At 54.1% G+C, this 17,947-nt stretch overlaps 1 protein-coding gene across 4 annotated transcripts in view; it reads left to right on the plus strand.

Annotated features, from left to right (window-relative positions):
• The window catches only part of JAKMIP1 (janus kinase and microtubule interacting protein 1), a 64,131-nt gene that overhangs the window by 31,904 nt on the left and 14,280 nt on the right, over nucleotides 1-17,947 (plus strand). For 2 of the 4 annotated variants that reach the window (XM_045879489.2, XM_045879490.2), the window contains exons 8-15: nucleotides 328-456; nucleotides 1,680-1,808; nucleotides 3,133-3,216; nucleotides 6,164-6,226; nucleotides 7,921-8,019; nucleotides 10,656-10,757; nucleotides 11,453-11,506; nucleotides 12,101-12,166. In XM_045879489.2, coding sequence (XP_045735445.1) covers nucleotides 328-456; nucleotides 1,680-1,808; nucleotides 3,133-3,216; nucleotides 6,164-6,226; nucleotides 7,921-8,019; nucleotides 10,656-10,757; nucleotides 11,453-11,506; nucleotides 12,101-12,166 — 726 coding nt within the window. Of the gene's footprint in view, nucleotides 1-327; nucleotides 457-1,679; nucleotides 1,809-3,132; nucleotides 3,217-6,163; nucleotides 6,227-7,920; nucleotides 8,119-10,655; nucleotides 10,758-11,452; nucleotides 11,507-12,100; nucleotides 12,167-17,947 lie in introns of those variants that run through there. The other 2 variants (XM_045879491.2, XM_045879492.2) reach the window with 2 other exon arrangements.

The following is a 17,947-nucleotide window of genomic DNA, read 5'->3' on the forward strand; positions in this document are numbered from 1 at the left end:
GGGTCCACATGCCGGGCACAGCACACGCATAACCTTGCTCTTGGGTGAGGTGGGGGGGTTCCATGTCTGTCTGATGGAAAAGGAAGCTTGTGCTCAGAGGGGCTAAGTGGCTGCAGAAGGAGCCAGGGTCAGGCCAGTGTGCTCTGACCTCCTCTCCCACCCAGTCCATCAGGAACCCCACCAACCGCCTCTTGGGATGCCTTTGGGGCTCAGATGTGTGTAGTCACCCCTGTGCCCCGGGGGGTGATGGGCTGGGGTGTGCGGGAGGGGAACTCAGCAATTTTGAGTCCGTTCCTGATGTCATGCACATTGACTTAACATTTCTAGAAGCATGTTGTGGAGACATTTTTTGGATTTGATGAGGAGTCCGTGGACTCGGAGACATTGTCAGAAACATCCTGCAACACAGACAGGACGGACAGGGCCCCAGCCACGCCAGAGGAAGACTTGGATGATGTAAGCAACCCCACATCTGAGGCGCTGCGGGGGCGCCTCCGGCACCTGACAGCCGCCCGCCGCTCCCCCACCTAAAGCTCTAAGCCTGGAGGGCCTGCATCATCACAACCCGTAGCCCCGAGGGCAGGTCGCCCTGCACTGGGCGGGGCTCCAGAATGCAAGGGGGGCTGCTGGCAGCATGTGGCGGTCCCTTTCTTTCCCCGGGGCTGATCTCACAAAGGAAATCTGTTGTCGCCTTGCTGTTATCTTTGCAATTAAACTTGCTGCGTGGTGGGCTGTCCCTGGTCCCCCTGTGCGTGTGCACAGGGACATGTGCATGCACACAGGAGCACACATGCATGCATACATGCACACACACACGTGCACACACAGGTGCACGCACACACAGGCACACCACCTAGTGGAAATAGCATGAACTGCTTTTTCATTAAGAAGATGACGTCACACAGGAGAGTAACCACAGGGTGCTGGCAAGCGCAGAGGGCGGTAAAAACCACCGGAAGCCCTCTCCTGCCGAGTCACCACCCTGACATTTCCCAATCATCGCGCACATGCAGGTTCATGACCGCGGCACTGAGTGAGCTGGGTTCACGAAGGTGCAAAGGGCAGCGTGGTCCTTGCCCCCCCCACGCACCCCCCAGCTGAATTCTCCTAGGAAACCCAAGTAAAACGTGGTCGTACCAGACACATGTGACCCCCAGGATGTAACAGGCAGCTCTGGGCACCAAACACCGTGTTCCACATCCCCATCTCTCGTGAGAGCGGGGGATGTCTCACGCAGACGCATTTGATGTGACAGGTCCCGCATAACGGGTGGTTCCCACTTTCCATGACTACAAACGATGCGCCAGTGCCCGTCCAGTACTGTACCTCTGCTTCCTAGGGGGTTGTCTCCTTCGGAGAAATTCCCAGAGTGAGAAGTGCTGGTGGGAGGGGCTGGCTCTGGGGTGCTCTTGCCCTTTCTCCCTTGCCCGCGACTCAAGGATCCCCCCGGGGTTCCATGAGTTCCCGGGAAGGGTGTCGTTGATTGGGATAGCATCTCCCCCCCGCCGCAGCCTGTCACTCCAGGGCCCCGGTGACATCCTGGCAGTGACCAGTTCCCTAAGTAATTACTGGCCACGGCTGTGAGGGCTGGATGTGTGCTTCTGTCTCAGTGGACCCCAGCACTCGGAGCCACACCAAGTCACGTGCTTCCTTATGTCTTTCTTCTCCATGACGCTAAGACAACCACCAGGGAGGAGGCCGACCTGAGGTTCTGCCAGCTGACCAGGGAGTACCAGGCCCTGCAGCGGGCCTATGCCCTGCTTCAGGAGCAGGTCGGGGGGACGCTGGATGCCGAGAGAGAGGCCCGGGTGAGTGTCGCAGGCCCAAGGGCCACAAGGGGCTGGGTGGACCGCCAGGGTCTCCACGCCTTGCCTGTGACACTTGGAAGGGATTCTGAGAGGTGTTGGGGGGCACCTACCAGAGTGACGGTAGGACTTGCTGGAAGAAACGATACTGTTGTCTAGCACACATCATGTGTACCGTCTGTTTGTAGGAGTGCATTCAGACTTTAGGACCCAGTGACAAAATCACAGATGTGGTGGCCTTGTAGACTTCACCCTCCTCCCCCTCCCAGGCTGTGAACACCCCACAGAGCCCATGCAGGGATTGTTGGGGGGGGTGCTCCCTCAAGGCACTCCGGTCCCTGCCGGCCTCCCAGGTCTGGGCCATGCCTGCCATTGTGCTGGGCTGAGCTCTGCCTTCCGGTAACTTCCACTCACTGGCCCTTACCCCATCTCCGGGAGTCACATAGAGCAGGTGCCTGCCCTTCCTTCTGAAAGGGAGGGGACACCCAGAGAGCACACCACAGGGGCCAGCATGTTCCAGCACGTTCCCGATCTCATTCCTGCAACAGCCCCATGAGGTTGGAGGTGGCGGATGAGGCTGTGGGGAGGGAAGCTTTTTGTGCCACAGTAAAGGATTCAGCCTATAACCTATATAGGTCAGAGGAAGTAAAGGGCTGGGCATGGTTTGGGCTGAATCGTGTAGTTTTTATTAAAAGTTTCATCTAGTTGCCAACATTTAAGCATCAGGAGATTTCACATAGAAATCCAGGTTCCTGACCTCTCTCGGCAGCTCAAAACACGCTCAGCCTGGCAGCGGCTGGCTTCCCGTTCCACGTGGTAGCAGCTTTGGCTGCAGCCAGGTGGTGATTTCCCCTGAGATGGGCTGTGTTCCACAGTCCTCCCCGTCCCCTCACACCCCACACACAGTCGGCTTCCCTGACTCACACACCTGCCTGGTCCTTGAGGTGTTTTGGCTTTCAGCCCTTACTGCAGGCAATCAAGGGCCCACAGAACATGCCTGGTAGTGCTGGTAAAGGCAGCCACTAAACTGATCAGAAAGCCGGGATGGGGAACCCTGACACGCCTGGCTTCTGGCTCACTCACGTCCTCGAGGACGCCGACCCCTGCTCCAGGCTTGCATGTCATTACCTATAACATTGAGGGGGTTAGAGCCACCAACGTCTCGAGACCCTTCCATTCTTAAAAACCGTATACGTGCAGTTGGGTAGGCCACCTTGGAACCCATGCATGGACGTGCTTCCAAGGCCTGGATTACAGCACGGTCCTTGCTGCTCCTCTGTCACCCATTCCCGGTGACCTGCTCACTTTTTGATCCTTTTCGTTCCAGACTCGGGAACAGCTCCAAGCTGACCTGCTGAGGTGTCAGGCCAAAATCGAAGACTTGGAGAAGTTACTGGTTGAGAAGGGACAGGTGAGCAGGAGTGATCGTGGGGTTTTTGCACGTCTGTCCCCTCGTGGTGTCGCTGTGGCCTTGGTGCCGAGGGGGTCCCCCCTCTATGGGTCTGAGTTGTTTGCTCCAGAGACATTAGAGAAAAAAACACCCAGGCCGAACCCAGGTGAGAATGTCCTAGCTGAGGTGCCTATTTGCAGGGTTTTAAAAAACCAAAACATGTTATGAAATTCTAACTTGGCTTTTTCATTGTTGGCCAAGTGGGTGAAAGCAGGAGACAATTCAGAAAGCAAAGTGGTGACCAGAATCCTTTTTGACTTGAATCTGAAGGAAAGCTGCATTCATTTATCGGGGTTTAGTTGTGAAAATGAACTGGCCCCTCAGCCCGTGCCTCAGGATTCCACGCTGTGTGTGACTCTGTCCCGGGAAATCCCAGCCCTTGAGTTTCTCAGAGTCGAGTTGCCTCCATGCACACATTCTCTGAGCGTGACAAGGCCGGGCTGATGGCAGGACACAGTAGGGAGGCAAAGCCCAGGCCCAGACCCGTGCCCTGGGTTGGGGGAGACCATGGAGGGGGCTCTGGGTGGTGGTCCAGCCTCTCAGAGGGAAACATCCAAAGGCAGTGCCCACCTGGAGTCAGTGCAGGTCAGCTGTTCTCTCTGTGGTAGGAGGTAGCTGGAACTTCTCAGCAGCTTAGCACAGTGAGGTTTATTTCCTGCTCAGTACACCGTCTGTCCCTCCTGGAGGCAGGGGTCGCCCACTCTGGGGGTCACTCAGGGATCCTGTGCCGGAGGCACCGCCATCTGGGAACCGCTGCATCCACTTCATGCCCTCCTCCGCAGAGGGCAGGAGAAGGCGGGTTTGCTGCCTCCGTGCCTTTCTCCCAAACGGTCACGGGGCCCCCCCTCACACCTCATGGTGAGGGTGCCGAGGGCCGTGTGGGGGTGGGTGGAGTCAGGTGGCACCACGGTCCCGGTGCACAGGCAGGCCGTGGGGGCTGAGGTGGGCTGGCGAGGGTTTCCCGAGGTCCTTGGCTGGCACGCGGGGCCTGGGGCTGGGTGTTCAGGGAAGGTGGTGTCCGGGGTTCTGAACAGGTGGCTTAGAATGAACTCGGCCTCGTGCCCAGTTAGTGGCACGAGGGCTTGGGTGGTGGTGACCAGGATGCTCTGGGCACAGACGGAGCTGGCGAGTGGCCAGCTCCCGCGTACTGCTTCTGTAACCGTGGTCCAGAACGCCCCACAGAGGCAGGGGAGGGGTGAAGGGCAAACACGCTGGGACTGGCTTGCCTGACGTGTTATGTGACCCACGCAACTGACGTTGTCTCTTTTCCTCATCTTTAAAACGGGGTAGTAATCATACTTCACACACGGGGGAGGCAGAATGGGGAGAAGGAAGCAGCCGGGGAAGAGTCCAGGTGGGAGAGAAGGCTGTTCTCAAACTCCTGTTCTACCTGCCAGTGACCTCGGCCCCTCTTGCAGCCTGAGCTCACGTGTCGCCTGACTGTCGTCTTCTACTACGTTCCGCCCCCACCCGAGAGTGCTCGCCCTATGTTTGCGGGCCGGATCTGCCCTCAGCACCTGCTGAATGGAAGGGCCAGTTTGGGACAAAACAAATGGCCATTTGTTGAGGGAGCAGCCACCAGAGCCCTTACCCTACACCAAGTTTTGTGCTTGGTGTGCAGGGATAATGTGTCAGTTAGCTATCACTGTGTAACAAACCACCCCAAAACTTAGTTGTTTAAAACAACAAAAATTGTATTTGCTCACAGTCCTGTAGGTCAGCAGTTTGGGCTAGACCCAGCTGTGTGGTTCTTCTGCTGGTCTCACCTGGGGTCATTCTCGAGGCTGCTTTGCCGACACATCAGCTGGGGCTAGGTGGCCTGAATGGCCTCTCTCTCCTGTCTGGGCATGGGCACCTGCTGTTGGCCAGATCTCTCCTTGTGGCCTCTTACTCTCAAGGAAGCTAACCTGGCTTCTTTGCCTGGCAGTCTGGGGACAGGAAGAAAGGGGAGGCCTCAATGCATAAGTATGTTCCAAGCCTCTGCTTGAGTCCTATTTGCGAATATCCCAGGAGCCAACGCACGCTCCAGCACGCCCCACTTCAGGGTTGGAGAAGTAGCCATCACGTCTCATTGGGAGGAGCTGCAAAGTCACACTGCAAAGGGTCATGTGCATGCAGATGGGCGGGACGGCTGCAGGCAGTCTGCTCCAGGCAAAAAGATGAGTGGAACATGGCTCTCTCCTCACGGGGACTCACAGCCTCGTGGGGCCTACACTTGTCAACCCAGGGACAACACAGGGTGATAAATGTTGGTAGAAGGAAGCCCAGGAGGCCATCAGAGCTGAGAGAAAGGAAGAAGGAAGTTCTTTCACCTATTCCTTTATCCATGTATCCATCCTCCAGTATTTATTGAGCACCAGCTGTGTACCAGGCCCTGTGCTAGGTGCTGGGGATGCCATGGTGGAAACAGAGGCCTGGTGCCCTGTGCTCACAGGACTTCCCTGGATGGGACCTGACCAGGCAAAGAAACGCCGTTAGGGAATCACGGGCAGTGGGGCCAGAAGGCACAGAAGCACGTCCCTGTGATGATGCCAGGTCCGTGGGTGAGGGGCAGACCCTTGGGGTGTGGCCTGGGTCCCAGCCCACGGGCCGAGGTGAGCAAGCCTGAGCGGGTCTGCAGGGCCGATTCGGTCCCTCTGCAGCTGCTTTCCCATCCAGGACACTCACAGCGCGAACTCTGTGTGCTTTCAGGGGGTGTGAGCCGTGGGGAAGGGACACCCCACAAACCTGCCGGCTCTCTTTTTCGGGTGTAGCAGTTTAGAGGGACCATGATGTCTTTCCAGCGCTGTCCCTTTCTCTGACCTTTCCATACAGAGTTTTCTATTGCCTTTTGGTCACCGACACCACTTTGCTCTTTAGCTGCCTGTTTGCTTCAAGGAGTGTGAACATATTTAGTGCTTTTTCTTAGGATTCCAAGTGGGTTGAAGAGAAGCAGCTGCTCATCAGAACAAACCAAGACTTGCTGGAAAAGGTAGGTGGGCATCAATCCCCTCACTGCCCCCTCAGAGAATCACCGAGCCCGGACAGTCAGGGCCCTCAGAGGCCCACAGAGGCGCCCCCGTGGCAGCCCTCCGGCTCCTGACCGGCTCTCAGAGGAGGGACCTGTCCCTTACCTTGAGTCAGAGCCCAATTCCTGGGGCTTCCCAGCCGTTGGCCCTGGTTCTGTCCTCTGGGACGAGGCCCGCAGAGCTGGTTTAGATCACCCTGCAGACACAGTGAGGGTCGCTATTCCTCCTTCCACCCTCCCACCTCTGCCATTGTTTTGGGGTTCCAGAGCCCTTCCCCTCCCACCAGGGGGGACTGAGGGTGCCAGTTGATGGGCAGGCCTTCAAGCCATCATGGTTCAGTTGCTGAACTGGAGGCCATGGTACCGACAAAGCTGAGCCTGTCTTCCTTCTGTGGTCATGGAACTTTCTAGACCTTTCTCGAGACAGCATGGGGAGTAGATTTAATGCTTTGGGACAAGACTTTAGCTTTATTTTTTTCTTATTTGTGCACAATTCAGAGTTGTTTTGTTTTAGTAAATTTACCGAGTTGTGCAGCCGTCACCACAATGCAGTTTTAGAACATTTTCAGCCTCCCATAAAGGTCCCTTGTACCCATTCGTAGTCCCTCCTTATTTCCCACCCCTTAGCCCCCGGCAACTGGCAGTGTACTTTCTGTTCAGACCTTCCATACTAGCAGAACCAGACAGACCTAGGTTAGGCCTTAGTCTTTGAGCATCCTAGAATGCCTGCCCTGGATGAGCCCAGCCTTGCCCTCTTGGGAGGGGGCTTGGTCCAGCCCCAGCTCTTCACTGGCCAGCTGCGTGGCCGCTCACTTCCCTGCGTTTCTCTGTAGCATTTGGAGCCCTGGGACAAGACCTGTCACTGCCCTCCAGGTCAAGTCCGTGCGTTGGGAGAGATTCCGTGTCCTTGGTCCTGCTCACTAAATTTAAGGAGCCATGGAGAAAACACACTGTTTCCAAATGTCCCCTGGGGCGCAGCACCCCGTCAGTGGAGAACCCCCTCTGGTTCTCCAGGCAGGAGGAGGGAGAGGCCTTTGCCTGTGGCTGTGACTCATGGAAGCCCTCGATAAGGAGTTGTGCCTTCTCTCAGTCAGTCCTGGCTGCTGCCAGAGGAGGACGGGCAGCTTTATGCTCCTTGGACAGAAACTGAGCCACGGAGCCATTAGGGTGCTTTTCCAGGGTCTCCCGGTGGGCGTCAGACCAAGCAGCCCACCTTCGCAGATAGACTTGTGCCTACACGAGAGCTGCTTGTGCTAAGCCTTCTCCTGAGCCCTCTGGTTGGGTGACAGCAGTGTATGCTTTTCTGCTGTGGTTTGTCCCACTCTGTCTGGGGGCGGGGTTATCACCCTGGCGGCTGGGGGTTGCGGGGGGAAGACAGCATGCAAAAAGAATACACACAGACTTTGGGATCAGAAGCGCCCATGCTGCACTCCTGCCTCCCTCACATTTGACCTCAGGAAGGGACTTAGTGGCTCTGTGCCTCAGTTTCCCCATCATTCATTTATTCAGCAAGTCTGTGGAGAAGCCCATCTTCCGGGCCAGGCCTGGGGCCAGAGGGATGGAGCAGGCACCCCCCCCCCCATCTGCACTAAGCAGGCCACGTCTCCGTGGAGACGGCGGTCCTCCTGCCCACTAACCCACAGGTGCGTCTGCTCTAGATTTACAGACTGGAAATGGAAGAGAGCCAGCTGAAGAACGAAATGCAAGATGCGAAGGACCAGAACGAGCTGCTAGAGTTCCGAGTGCTGGAGCTCGAAGTAAGAGACTCTATCTGTTGTGCGCTCTCAAACGGAGCAGACCTTCTCTTTGAGCCCAAACTGAAATTCATGTAAAAGCTCCCAGATGTCCTCCAGCATGTGTAAAGGGACGTGGTAGAGTTGTTTTCTTTTCTTTTCTTTTCCTTTTCCTTTTCTTTTTTTTAAATCTGTATGTTCAGAATAATTTCACTGCCTTAATATGTTCTGGAGAGAATGCTCACCGAAGTCTTTGGACATGTACCAGAGCTAATCTATTTATTGCCTACGGCTTGTTTTGCACTTAATAAAATAATTTGTTTTTGCAATATTTTGCCTTTTTTATTTGTGTTTCATTTCCATAACTACTTCTTTCCTGCATGCATAGTCACCTGGTATGCATTCTGCAAACCCGGACAGAAGCACTGTTACAATTAATAACACACCTTTTTAGTGACCTTGCATGCAGGGAATCTCTCCTTTTGAAAGAGCAGGGCCCGACCTGGCCCACAACTGACTCTGTAGTGTGTTTACTGCTAGTTTGGCCCATTTTCTATTTGCCGAGATAAACACAGGTAAGTAAGTAAGCAGGGGGGAGGGAGGTATTTGTATATAGGCATTTGAGAGAACCCGTATGGTTGTTCCAAATCCCCGTCCAGTGAATGCAGGCTTGGATGTCACACGGGGTTGCACTGGACTGAAAACTTACTGTTTGTAACTCAACCTGCAACTCAAAACTGCTATTAGCACAGAGGGAGCCTGAATGCTTTTCACGGGTAACCATCACATTCCAAACCTTCAGTAAGGTCCCCAGTACAGAGTTGGATCCAGCATAAGAATAGTGATGGTTTACTGCTTCCCACTGAAACCTCGCCCTCGGGTGCCTAGCATTGTGTTGCAATGCAACTTCATCTCTTTTGTTTGTTGCCATTTAAAAACCATCCACATTTTAAACATCACCTAGGTTTGTGACTCGTTTGTCTGAGCACCTGTTTGTCTGAGCACCTGTTTGTCTGAGCACCTGAGTGGCCCCGCTCTCCCTCCGCTGAAGCCTTTGCATGCACGGATGCCCCAGGGAAAGCCAGCAGCCTTGCGACACTGGTGTCCCTCCCGTTCTGTTTCCTCCTCCTGGCTTCCATTAAAGTTGTTTGCACCAGAACTTACCATCTTGTCCTTTGTCGTGTTGGCATGGACTGTGGCCTGAATGTCTCCAAACCAAGTGTTACCGTGCAACTCAACTCTTGCTTGAGCGTGAACGGGGTCTTCCATTCACAAGGCAGGAGCCGGAAGCCATGCGAGGTCCCTGTTCACACTTCGGCCAGCGAGGAAGCCTTTCCCAGGGCTTTGTCATGCGTCTTTCTCAGGAGATTTCCATGAGCATTTCTCAGTGTGCTAGAATTTTCTTTACGTGTCTCCACCATCCTTCAGAGCCATTAGAAACCAATTTTCTGACTTTTGTTCATATTAAAATAGGAGCTTTCTGTTGTCCCCTTTTCTATGGAGACTCCATTTAAGTGTTGTAGGTAGGAAGACATCCATAGAATGGAACCACTGTGAATTTTGGTCTTCTTGGCTAAGAAGAGAAATAAACTTTTCCCCCTGAACTGCTTCCAACCAGGTTAGCCAGGTTGGGCTTTGGGGAAGTCAACTGAATGAATGCCCACCCCCCCGCCCCCAGTCTCCATTCGCCTTATCCAAGAGCATCTGCGTAGGTCCCACCATCCAAGCTAGTGCTCATTTGGTTACATTTCTTAGTTGAGTGACTAAAGAGACCGATGGGTGCTGTCACTAGATTCTGCAGGAATGGTCCAACGCATGCTTACTTATCTTACTGTAATTTTGAGAAAATAAAAGCAGTTTGATTTAAAGGTATGATTTAGAAAGATCTTCTCTGCTGGCCTTCCCATAAAGCTAGCCTGTCCATTGCTCAAGTTTTCAAGGCAGATCTATATAATATATCCCTGTAATTAATTGGGCTTCTCCTGTCCTTTTTAAAAACATGTCACTTTACATCTGATTAGTAAGTACCTCTTCTGGGAAAATGCCTACTTTTCCTTCCTTAGTGTTTGAGATTTGACTATCAATCTAAGGCAGGGATAGAATGATCACTGGTGTGTTAGTGCAATTAAAAAAAAGACTGTGAATGAAATCAGCAGATTATTTTGGAAAAAAAAAAAAGTGAGTGGGGGGTTTGTGTCCTGGTCCTGCCGCCCTGTTTATGAAAGCGATAATGCCTGCCTCGTGGGGTTGTGAGGATTCAATGAGAGAGTGATGGGCCACAGGGTGCAGGGGACACGCCATGGCTGGTGGCTATGTTGTCTGTTGAGATTTCACGCACTCGTTCTTACCAAGTACTGGATGATGGTGATCTGTGGCTTCCTGGGTTTCCATCTCGCAGCAGGTAAACACATGACACCTTGTTAACGTTTTCTTCCTAGCCGAGTAGGTAAGAAGTAGACACATTTCCGCAGGAGATCCAGTGCGCTGCAGAGGTGGGACCACGGCGCGCGCCTTCGAGGACCAGGAGATGGTAGTTTGTGCGCCTTTTAGTAACACCTTTGCCAACTGGAATGCCTTGGTTTTTGCTGCGTAACGTGGGGAAATGGCAAGTGGTAAATAATCCAATAAAGTTCTGTTTTTAAACCAAATCTTTTCTCCAGGAGAGAGAGCGGAGGTCGCCAGCCTTTAACCTCCAAATCACCACCTTCCCCGAGAACAACAGCAGCGCTCTCCAGCTGTTCTGTCACCAGGAAGGAGTTAAGGTAGCGTGCTTGGGGGGGTGCCTCCGCTAAACCGACCGCCAGGGGCCCGCTCGAAGGCCAGGCGCAGCCGTAAAGGGGGACTGTGCCTCTGTGCCAGACATAGAACGGAGTTAAAGAGATGGCCCGGCCCCCGCACCGCATTTTGAAAGCCGAGTTCGTTTCTCAGAGGGTCACCCAATGTCACTCTATTTGCACCCATGTTAAAAGAGCAGAGCCGCGGGACGCAGCTTTGAGGGCACACGCCAGCTTGGCCGCGTCCCAGCTCTGGGCCGCGAGCCCTCCGAGCCGCACTCGCCCGCGCGCCAGGTCTGAACGGCAGCACCCACCCCGCGCGCGACGCGACGCGACGCGACGCGACGCGACGTGACGTGGCGTGGCGTGGCGTGGGTGTGACGTCAGAGCGGCGCCGCGCCCCGCGGCCCCGCGCAGTGAGTGAGTGGGCGGGAGACGAGGCTGCGGGCTGGGGTCCTCCTGACCCTCGCGACTTCTCGAGCCTTTCTGGAAAGCTCCGCGGGCCGGGCGAGTGGCAGGCACTGCCTTCTCTCCCTCGACCGAAGGAGCTGCCGGGAGCTCCTGGCCCCGAGGCGCGCGCCGGGAGAGGGACGGGCGAGGCCGAGGCCGAGGCCGCGGCGCTAGAGACCGGTCTGCACGGGCTGGGCGCCTCCCGCAAAATGAACGTTGGAAATCTCTTCCAGGATGTGAATGTTTCTGAACTTATGAAGAAGCTAGATATCCTTGGCGATAATGGGGTAACTATGCCGGTCGGCTTCTGCTCGCGCGCTCTTGTCTCCACCTGGGTGTGCTCTGTGTGCCTTTCCTTCCCTTTGGGTTTGGTTTCTTCCTAACCGAAGAGATCTGACACGTGCAGTGTAAGGCTTCTGTCTGGCCGTGCCCCCGCGGGGGTGGGCGGGCCGCGCTGTCACGGGGGGATCGCGCTGTCACGGGCGGGTCACGCTGTCACGGGGGGTTGCGGCGTCACGGGGGGGGAAGGGGAGGCTTCCGGACTTAGCTTCTGGATTTAGCTCCTCCCTCGCTCCTGCAAGGGATGAGGGCGCGCACAAAGGATCACCCAGGGGGACCGCGGGATCCCTCCAGATTTCCGAAAGCAGGACGTGGCATTTTTGCCCCCTTAGAAAATTGGCTCGAACAGGCCCTATCTCCAGAAGTCCTGGCCCCAGAGAGGGCAGGGCTGCAGCTGCATTTGAAAGCTGGCCTCTTTAGAGAGTGGGGGCCGAGCCCCGAGGTCCCCTCTCGGAGGGGCGTCAAAGCCGGTCAGCGCTGGCTATCTGCACGGGGATGTGGGGTCCAGTGTAAAACGCCCTTCCCACATTTTTGTGTTTTAGAATTTGAGAAACGAAGAACAGGTTGCAATAATCCAAGCTGGAACTGTGCTTGCCCTGTGTGAAAAGGTAGAGCCCCGGCACTTCTGTCCGTGCACCGTGTCTGAGCTTCCCAGCGCCCCGCAGGAACCTGCGCACCGGTGTCTCGCTTGGCTCTGGGGCATGTGCTCCTCGTCTGCGTCTGCATGTGCACGCGCATGCTGTTCCTTCCCGGGCCCAAAGCCACCCCCGCTTCCCCTAGAGAGCCTAGCGCAGAAGCAGAGGAAAACCCCGTCGAGGAAAGCATCTGCAGCCCTGGGGTGGATTTCCTACCAGGTTTTCCCCATGCCTGTTTTTTAAACTTAGTCAAAATCGTACTTGACTTCCCGTTTTTAGGCCTGCCTCCTCCGCTTCCACTCCGCCTTGTTCTACCCAGTGGCTAAATCAGAAGCTAATTATGCTAGATTTTGCCTTTCCGTTTGTTTTTGTTTTTTGTTTGTTTTTTCTTATTTATCGTTATGCAGCGGTGAACATCTCTACCCGGAGATTCCTACCTACCTTTTAAAACACTTCCACAGGATAGATTCTAGGGGTGGAATCACTGGGCCAACTGGTAGGGAGGTTTTTCAGAGATTTAATATTGTCAAAGTGGTTTCCAGAAAAGGGGTACCAGTTCCCCCTCGACCTGAGTATGACCACATTGCTGGTTCCACGTTCAGCGTAGCGTGTCTCCGCTAAAGAACCCTGCCAGTTCCAGAGGCTAAAATCACATAGATGTTCGTGTATCTGTTTGCATTGATTTGAGTGCTAGTGATACTGGGTTGTTATTATGTATTATCTATTTTCTTCCTTCTTTGTGAATTGTAATAACATTTCTGTTGACAATTTCCACTGGGTTTGTTTGTTATTGGTTCGTTCGTTCATTCATTCATTCATTCATTCATTCATTCATCTATTCATCTGTTCATTCAGTAGGTGTTTGTCCTAAGTATGGTGTTTCTTACTGACTCCTCCCTGTGCTTTACATATTAAGATAATAACTCTTTGCTGTATTTGTTAAAAATATGTTCCTGGTTTGTTTACCTTTTACATTTGTTTAGGATATTTTAGGTACACATAACTTTTATGCAGTCCCATCCAGAGGACTTTTCCTTTCAAAGCACAGGAGTTAAACTTTAAAATGTTATTTTAATAACAAGGAAGTCTTAGTGATCTTAATCAAGATTCTTCCCAGAATTTTTGGAGGGGCATTGAAAATAGAAATACTTTTCTGCCCTGGGCTCTTGTCCTTCCTCCCTAGTCACATGAAGGGCACAAAGTGTTGGTAACAGACTTAAGCAAAGCCTTGCCCGAGGTCACACAGGAGGTAAGTCACTTCCCAAATCCCTTCCCCTGGCTGAGCCTATGTCCCCAGCTGGACAGGGGGTGATGCTGACTCACACCTGGCTGGCTGCTGGACCCATTAGCCTCAGGCAACCATACAGGGTTAGGCACAGGGTACTCATTCAGTAAACATCCCTCACACCAGTATATCCAAACGTCCTGTGCAGAGCTCTGGGGAGTGTGACATAAAAGTGCCTAGTAAACACTCAAAACTCAGTTTAGTGCCGAGCGCTCCCTGGAGGATTGGTGAGGTCAGGCCCAGCAGTTCCTTCCTCATCCCCTGGGAGGCCCCTCCTGGGTGGACCCCCACCTGGGGCTTCTGCAGATCGGTCTCTGGGTTACTGTGAGCCACCGAATGGAGAACCCACAAACCTGGCAGGGTTGGTGTCGGGACTCCAGGACATGGCATTTTTAAGCAGAACCAAACATTGCTACTGAGCACTTAGGGCAAAGGGGTTTGACCAGTGATGGTGGGTGGTGAACCAAGAGCAGCAACCCTCCGTGACTTGGGTGGCTGGTTTGGGAGGGGCCTGGGCAGCAGGCCTGGGGGCCTCCCTCTCTCCAACCCCCAGAGTCTCTTGGAGGGCCACACCCTGTAGGGAGTTCACAGCCTCGTTGAGAGTAGCCCCTTTCAAGCTGCTCCCTTCTCCCTGATACATTCCTCCCCACAGCCCGGCAAATCGTGGGTGTCCAGACCTGCAGCCTTGGGCTTCCGACCTCAGATCTATAGGGCCCCTGTTCCTCTCAGCAACCGTGTGAGATTAGCGATGTGCCCCCGTCATACCCCTGCCTGGCCTGCAGCAACTGTCTGCTTTGACCCTGTCACAGGCCACCCCCCCCACCACCTTTCACCAGCCAACTGGGTGCAGGTGAGAGGGTCCCACCTCCGGATCTGGGACAGTCCTTGGGGACTGGACTCAGACCAGTATTTTCCCATTTTTTCAGTTGGGTCTAGGAGATCTCAGCTCTGCCACAGGTCTGTGACTAAAGATCCCGTAGGTTTGGGAGTTGCTATCTGTCCCCCTAGAGGGAGTGTTGGTGCTGGGAGTGGCCCCAAGAGGAAAGGTGGGTCTGCAGGACCAGCTGAGAGCCCTGACAGGACCCCCAGGGACACAGACTGCCCAGTTTGCCTTGGACTGAAGGGTTCCTGGGACATGGGGATGTCAGTGCTGGAATGGGGACAGTCCTGAGCAAGCACACATGAGTCGGTCACCCTGGAGCTCATGAGCTGGCAGTGGGATCAGAGACCCCCCACCCAAATGCATGTAGTTTTAAAAATTGCCACTCAGTGTCAGCGTCTGACCAGACTGAGGACAAATTCAGTTTTCTCTTTGGAGGCACAATGCCGCTTTTGTAGCATATAAGTAAGTGCAGCTCTAATTAAGAATGTCACATGGTGCTCCTGGATGACCTTGCCAGGGCATCTTGCTCTGGGGGTTTGCTCCTACTTGCCTGGGGAAGCCTGGTTCCTTCTTGAAGGTTAGCAGAGTCCAAGGTCAGGGGCCACATCTTGTCTCCACCCCACGTCCTTTACACACAGCACGTGCCCAGAAGAGAAGCTTGAACATAGGACATCTGAGGGTTTACAGGTGATCAGAGTCACACCTCTTCTTTTTTTTTTTAATTTTGTTTATTTATTTTTAGAGAGGGAGAGAGAGGTGAGGGGAGGGACAGAGGGGGAGGAAGAGAGAGAATCCCAAGCAGGCTCCACCCCCAGTGCAGAGCCCAACTCAGGACTCCATCCCACAACCCCAAGATCATGACCTGAGCCAAAATCAAGAGTCCAACGCCTAACCGACTGAGCCACCTAGACGCCCCAATTCACACCTCTTCTTTATGAAGCTCTTTAAAGTTCAAAACCAATTGAGAAATAGTCAAAACCAATCAGACAGATGGCAGTTTTTAAAAAATTTTCATGTTCTCACTGGTAACAATAGATTAGTGAATTCAGCTTAGGCCTGTGGCCACAGCCAAGCTTTCCAATAGTTGGCTTGGGGTCAAGGTCTTGGGACCCTCTTGAAGAGAGAGTTGGGTTTTAGAGGAGAGAGGGCCCCCACCCTCCAGCTCTGGGGCTCAGGACCCTGCACCTGTGGGCAGAGACCTGGCTTCCTACACGATGTCCTCCTCCTCGCATCCCTGTAGGCTGACTCATTTCTTCCCTGAGGGTTTGGAGGAGGGCAGTGTCCCCATACCCCTCTTTCCTGGAGGGTGGTGCAGAGCCACTTGCATTTAGATGCTCACTCTTGGAGTGTGGCCCAGTGGCTATCTGGTGGACTCTCTTCCATACGAAATTCATGACCTTTTGTACCCAGGATGCTCATGGCCAGCATTTTCTGTCCTCATTTTCCTCTTTCAATTGCTGAGAAGCACTTGTCAAGTTTTTTCTTTCTATGCATAATACGTATGTCAAATCTTTTTTTTTTTTTAACAGTAAGTAGAAACTGGACACCATATTCTATAAAACCTATTCTAAGAGCAGCTTGTTGTAATGATTCAAAACTGGATTTTGATTTTTTTTCATTTAAATTTTATTCATTTTAGGACTGTCTGCATTAGGATATTAAAAATGAAATGTCTTTCCTTTCCTACCCAAAATATGCTTGTCTATTTCTAAGACATTGCACATCCTCTCAGTAATGTCTAACGAGATGCTCTATTTTGGGCGCCTGCTTCTGCTGCTGGCTCTGGGGGTCCACTCTGGGGGCCAAGCTCAGTTTGATGTTGGGGGAAGCCTGTGTGATCACAGCTTTATCTAGTCTTGTTCCCTCCATGGAGCCAGCACCCCTCCCCCCCGCCAGACCTCCACACTCTCATGTCTGCTCTCGTTCAGCAAATGTTTGTTGGGCCCATGCTTCATCCCAGGCCTGTGCTGGTTAAGGAAGTGTAACAGAACACGTCTGATATGGTCCCTACCTTCGGGCTTCTGTGGGAGGGAAACAGACAACAGCAATCCATCAGGTGAGTGCTGTGAGAGCCACTCGTAGGATAACATAGGGATCCTAGAGGGCACCTGATCCCATGGAGGTAGGAAGCAGGGCAGGCTTCTTGGAGGAGGTGACAGCTAACTTGGCCTGAAGGCTGAGTAGGTGTTAGCTCAGTGAAGGCCTGGGGCTGAGCCAGGGGTGGGAGAGGTGGTGAATTCCAGTCACGGAGAGCAGGTTTGGCTTGAGGTCCAGCCATTGTCAGGAGTGATGGGATGTCCCCGAGGGCTTTAAGCAGAAGTGGGTTTTTGAGAGGACATGCGGACTCAAAAGCAGAAAGGGCTTTGGGTCCAGACAGGAGCCTGGAGGGATGGTGGCAGTGGTGTTCGGCAGGAGGGTGTTTGAAACAGTAGAAGGTGGAACCAGCGTATGGACAGGGGAGGAGAAGGAGAAATCAAGGCTGCTCCCTGCTTTCTGGTTTGGGTGAAATGGGGCTCTTCCCCAGCAGAGGGACCAGGGAGGCTAGGGAGGCATCAGAGGGAGGTGTGGTGGGGCGGTCTGGGCTGCGGGGGGACACTGCAGAGAGCAGAGGGAGCACAGGGGCAGGTAGAACCCCCAGGGAGGCAAGGAGCGAGGGGGGGAAGGGAAGGGCAGGGCTCCAAGGGGAGGGGGAGTCCCTAGCAGGAGAGAAGGAAAGCCAGGAGGCAGCTGAGCCTCGCGTGGCAACTGAGGGAGGCTGGGAGGCCAGGAAAGGTCCCCAGCCTGGAGGCAAGGAGGCTGTCTATCGTGTTGAGTGCACATTCATACATGGTGTCAAACATGGACACCCGCTGCCCTCAGACATCCCCACCAAAGCCCCCGCAGGTCTCCCCACCAGCCCCTCTCTTAGGTGGGCTCCTCATAAAGACACACCTAACAGACCTCCATCCCGAGAAACAGCTGCCCACCTCCTGCTCACCACCGGCCCAGACCCAAGAAGAGGCAGACTGTCCCTGTGACCTGCCCTTGGCAGGTGCTTGCCCGCCCACTTCGGCACCCTCATGCCCTGGGACTCAACACACCCCTCACTCTGCAGTGCTCCTGGCCACTCGGGTGTGCTGCAGGGGTGTGGTTTTGCAGGCTGGGTTAGAAGTCCTCATTGCCCACCTGTGTGACCTTGGACAAGTGACTTAACTAGGCATCCATGTCTTCACCTATAAAACGCGTGGTGCTGCCTCTGCCATGGGGTGGGTGTGAAGGGCTGGATGAGGTCTCCAGCATGAAGCCACCCTCGAGGCACTCAGCAGTAGACCTCAATGACACTCAGCCACCCAGCCGCACACAGGGGCCCACTCTGCACGGAGTCAGGCCCCCAGAGCATGCACACCAAGTCTCTCCTGGACACGTAGGCTCAATTGGACATACGTACCCAAGCCCATGCACAGGCACACACACACACACACACACACAGAAGCACGCGTGCACACATGGATATCCGTGACCCGGTTGATCCCTGAGCAAACATCTGTCAAAGCTGAACATCTGTACAGACGATGAAATTCTGTTTTGAGGGCCGAGGAGGCCAGGA

This window comes from Mirounga angustirostris, unplaced genomic scaffold (assembly GCF_029215605.1).
Source record: "Mirounga angustirostris isolate CCGP_5_RB_7025 unplaced genomic scaffold, mMirAng1.0.hap1 SCAF_2, whole genome shotgun sequence".
NCBI lineage: Eukaryota > Metazoa > Chordata > Mammalia > Carnivora > Phocidae > Mirounga > Mirounga angustirostris.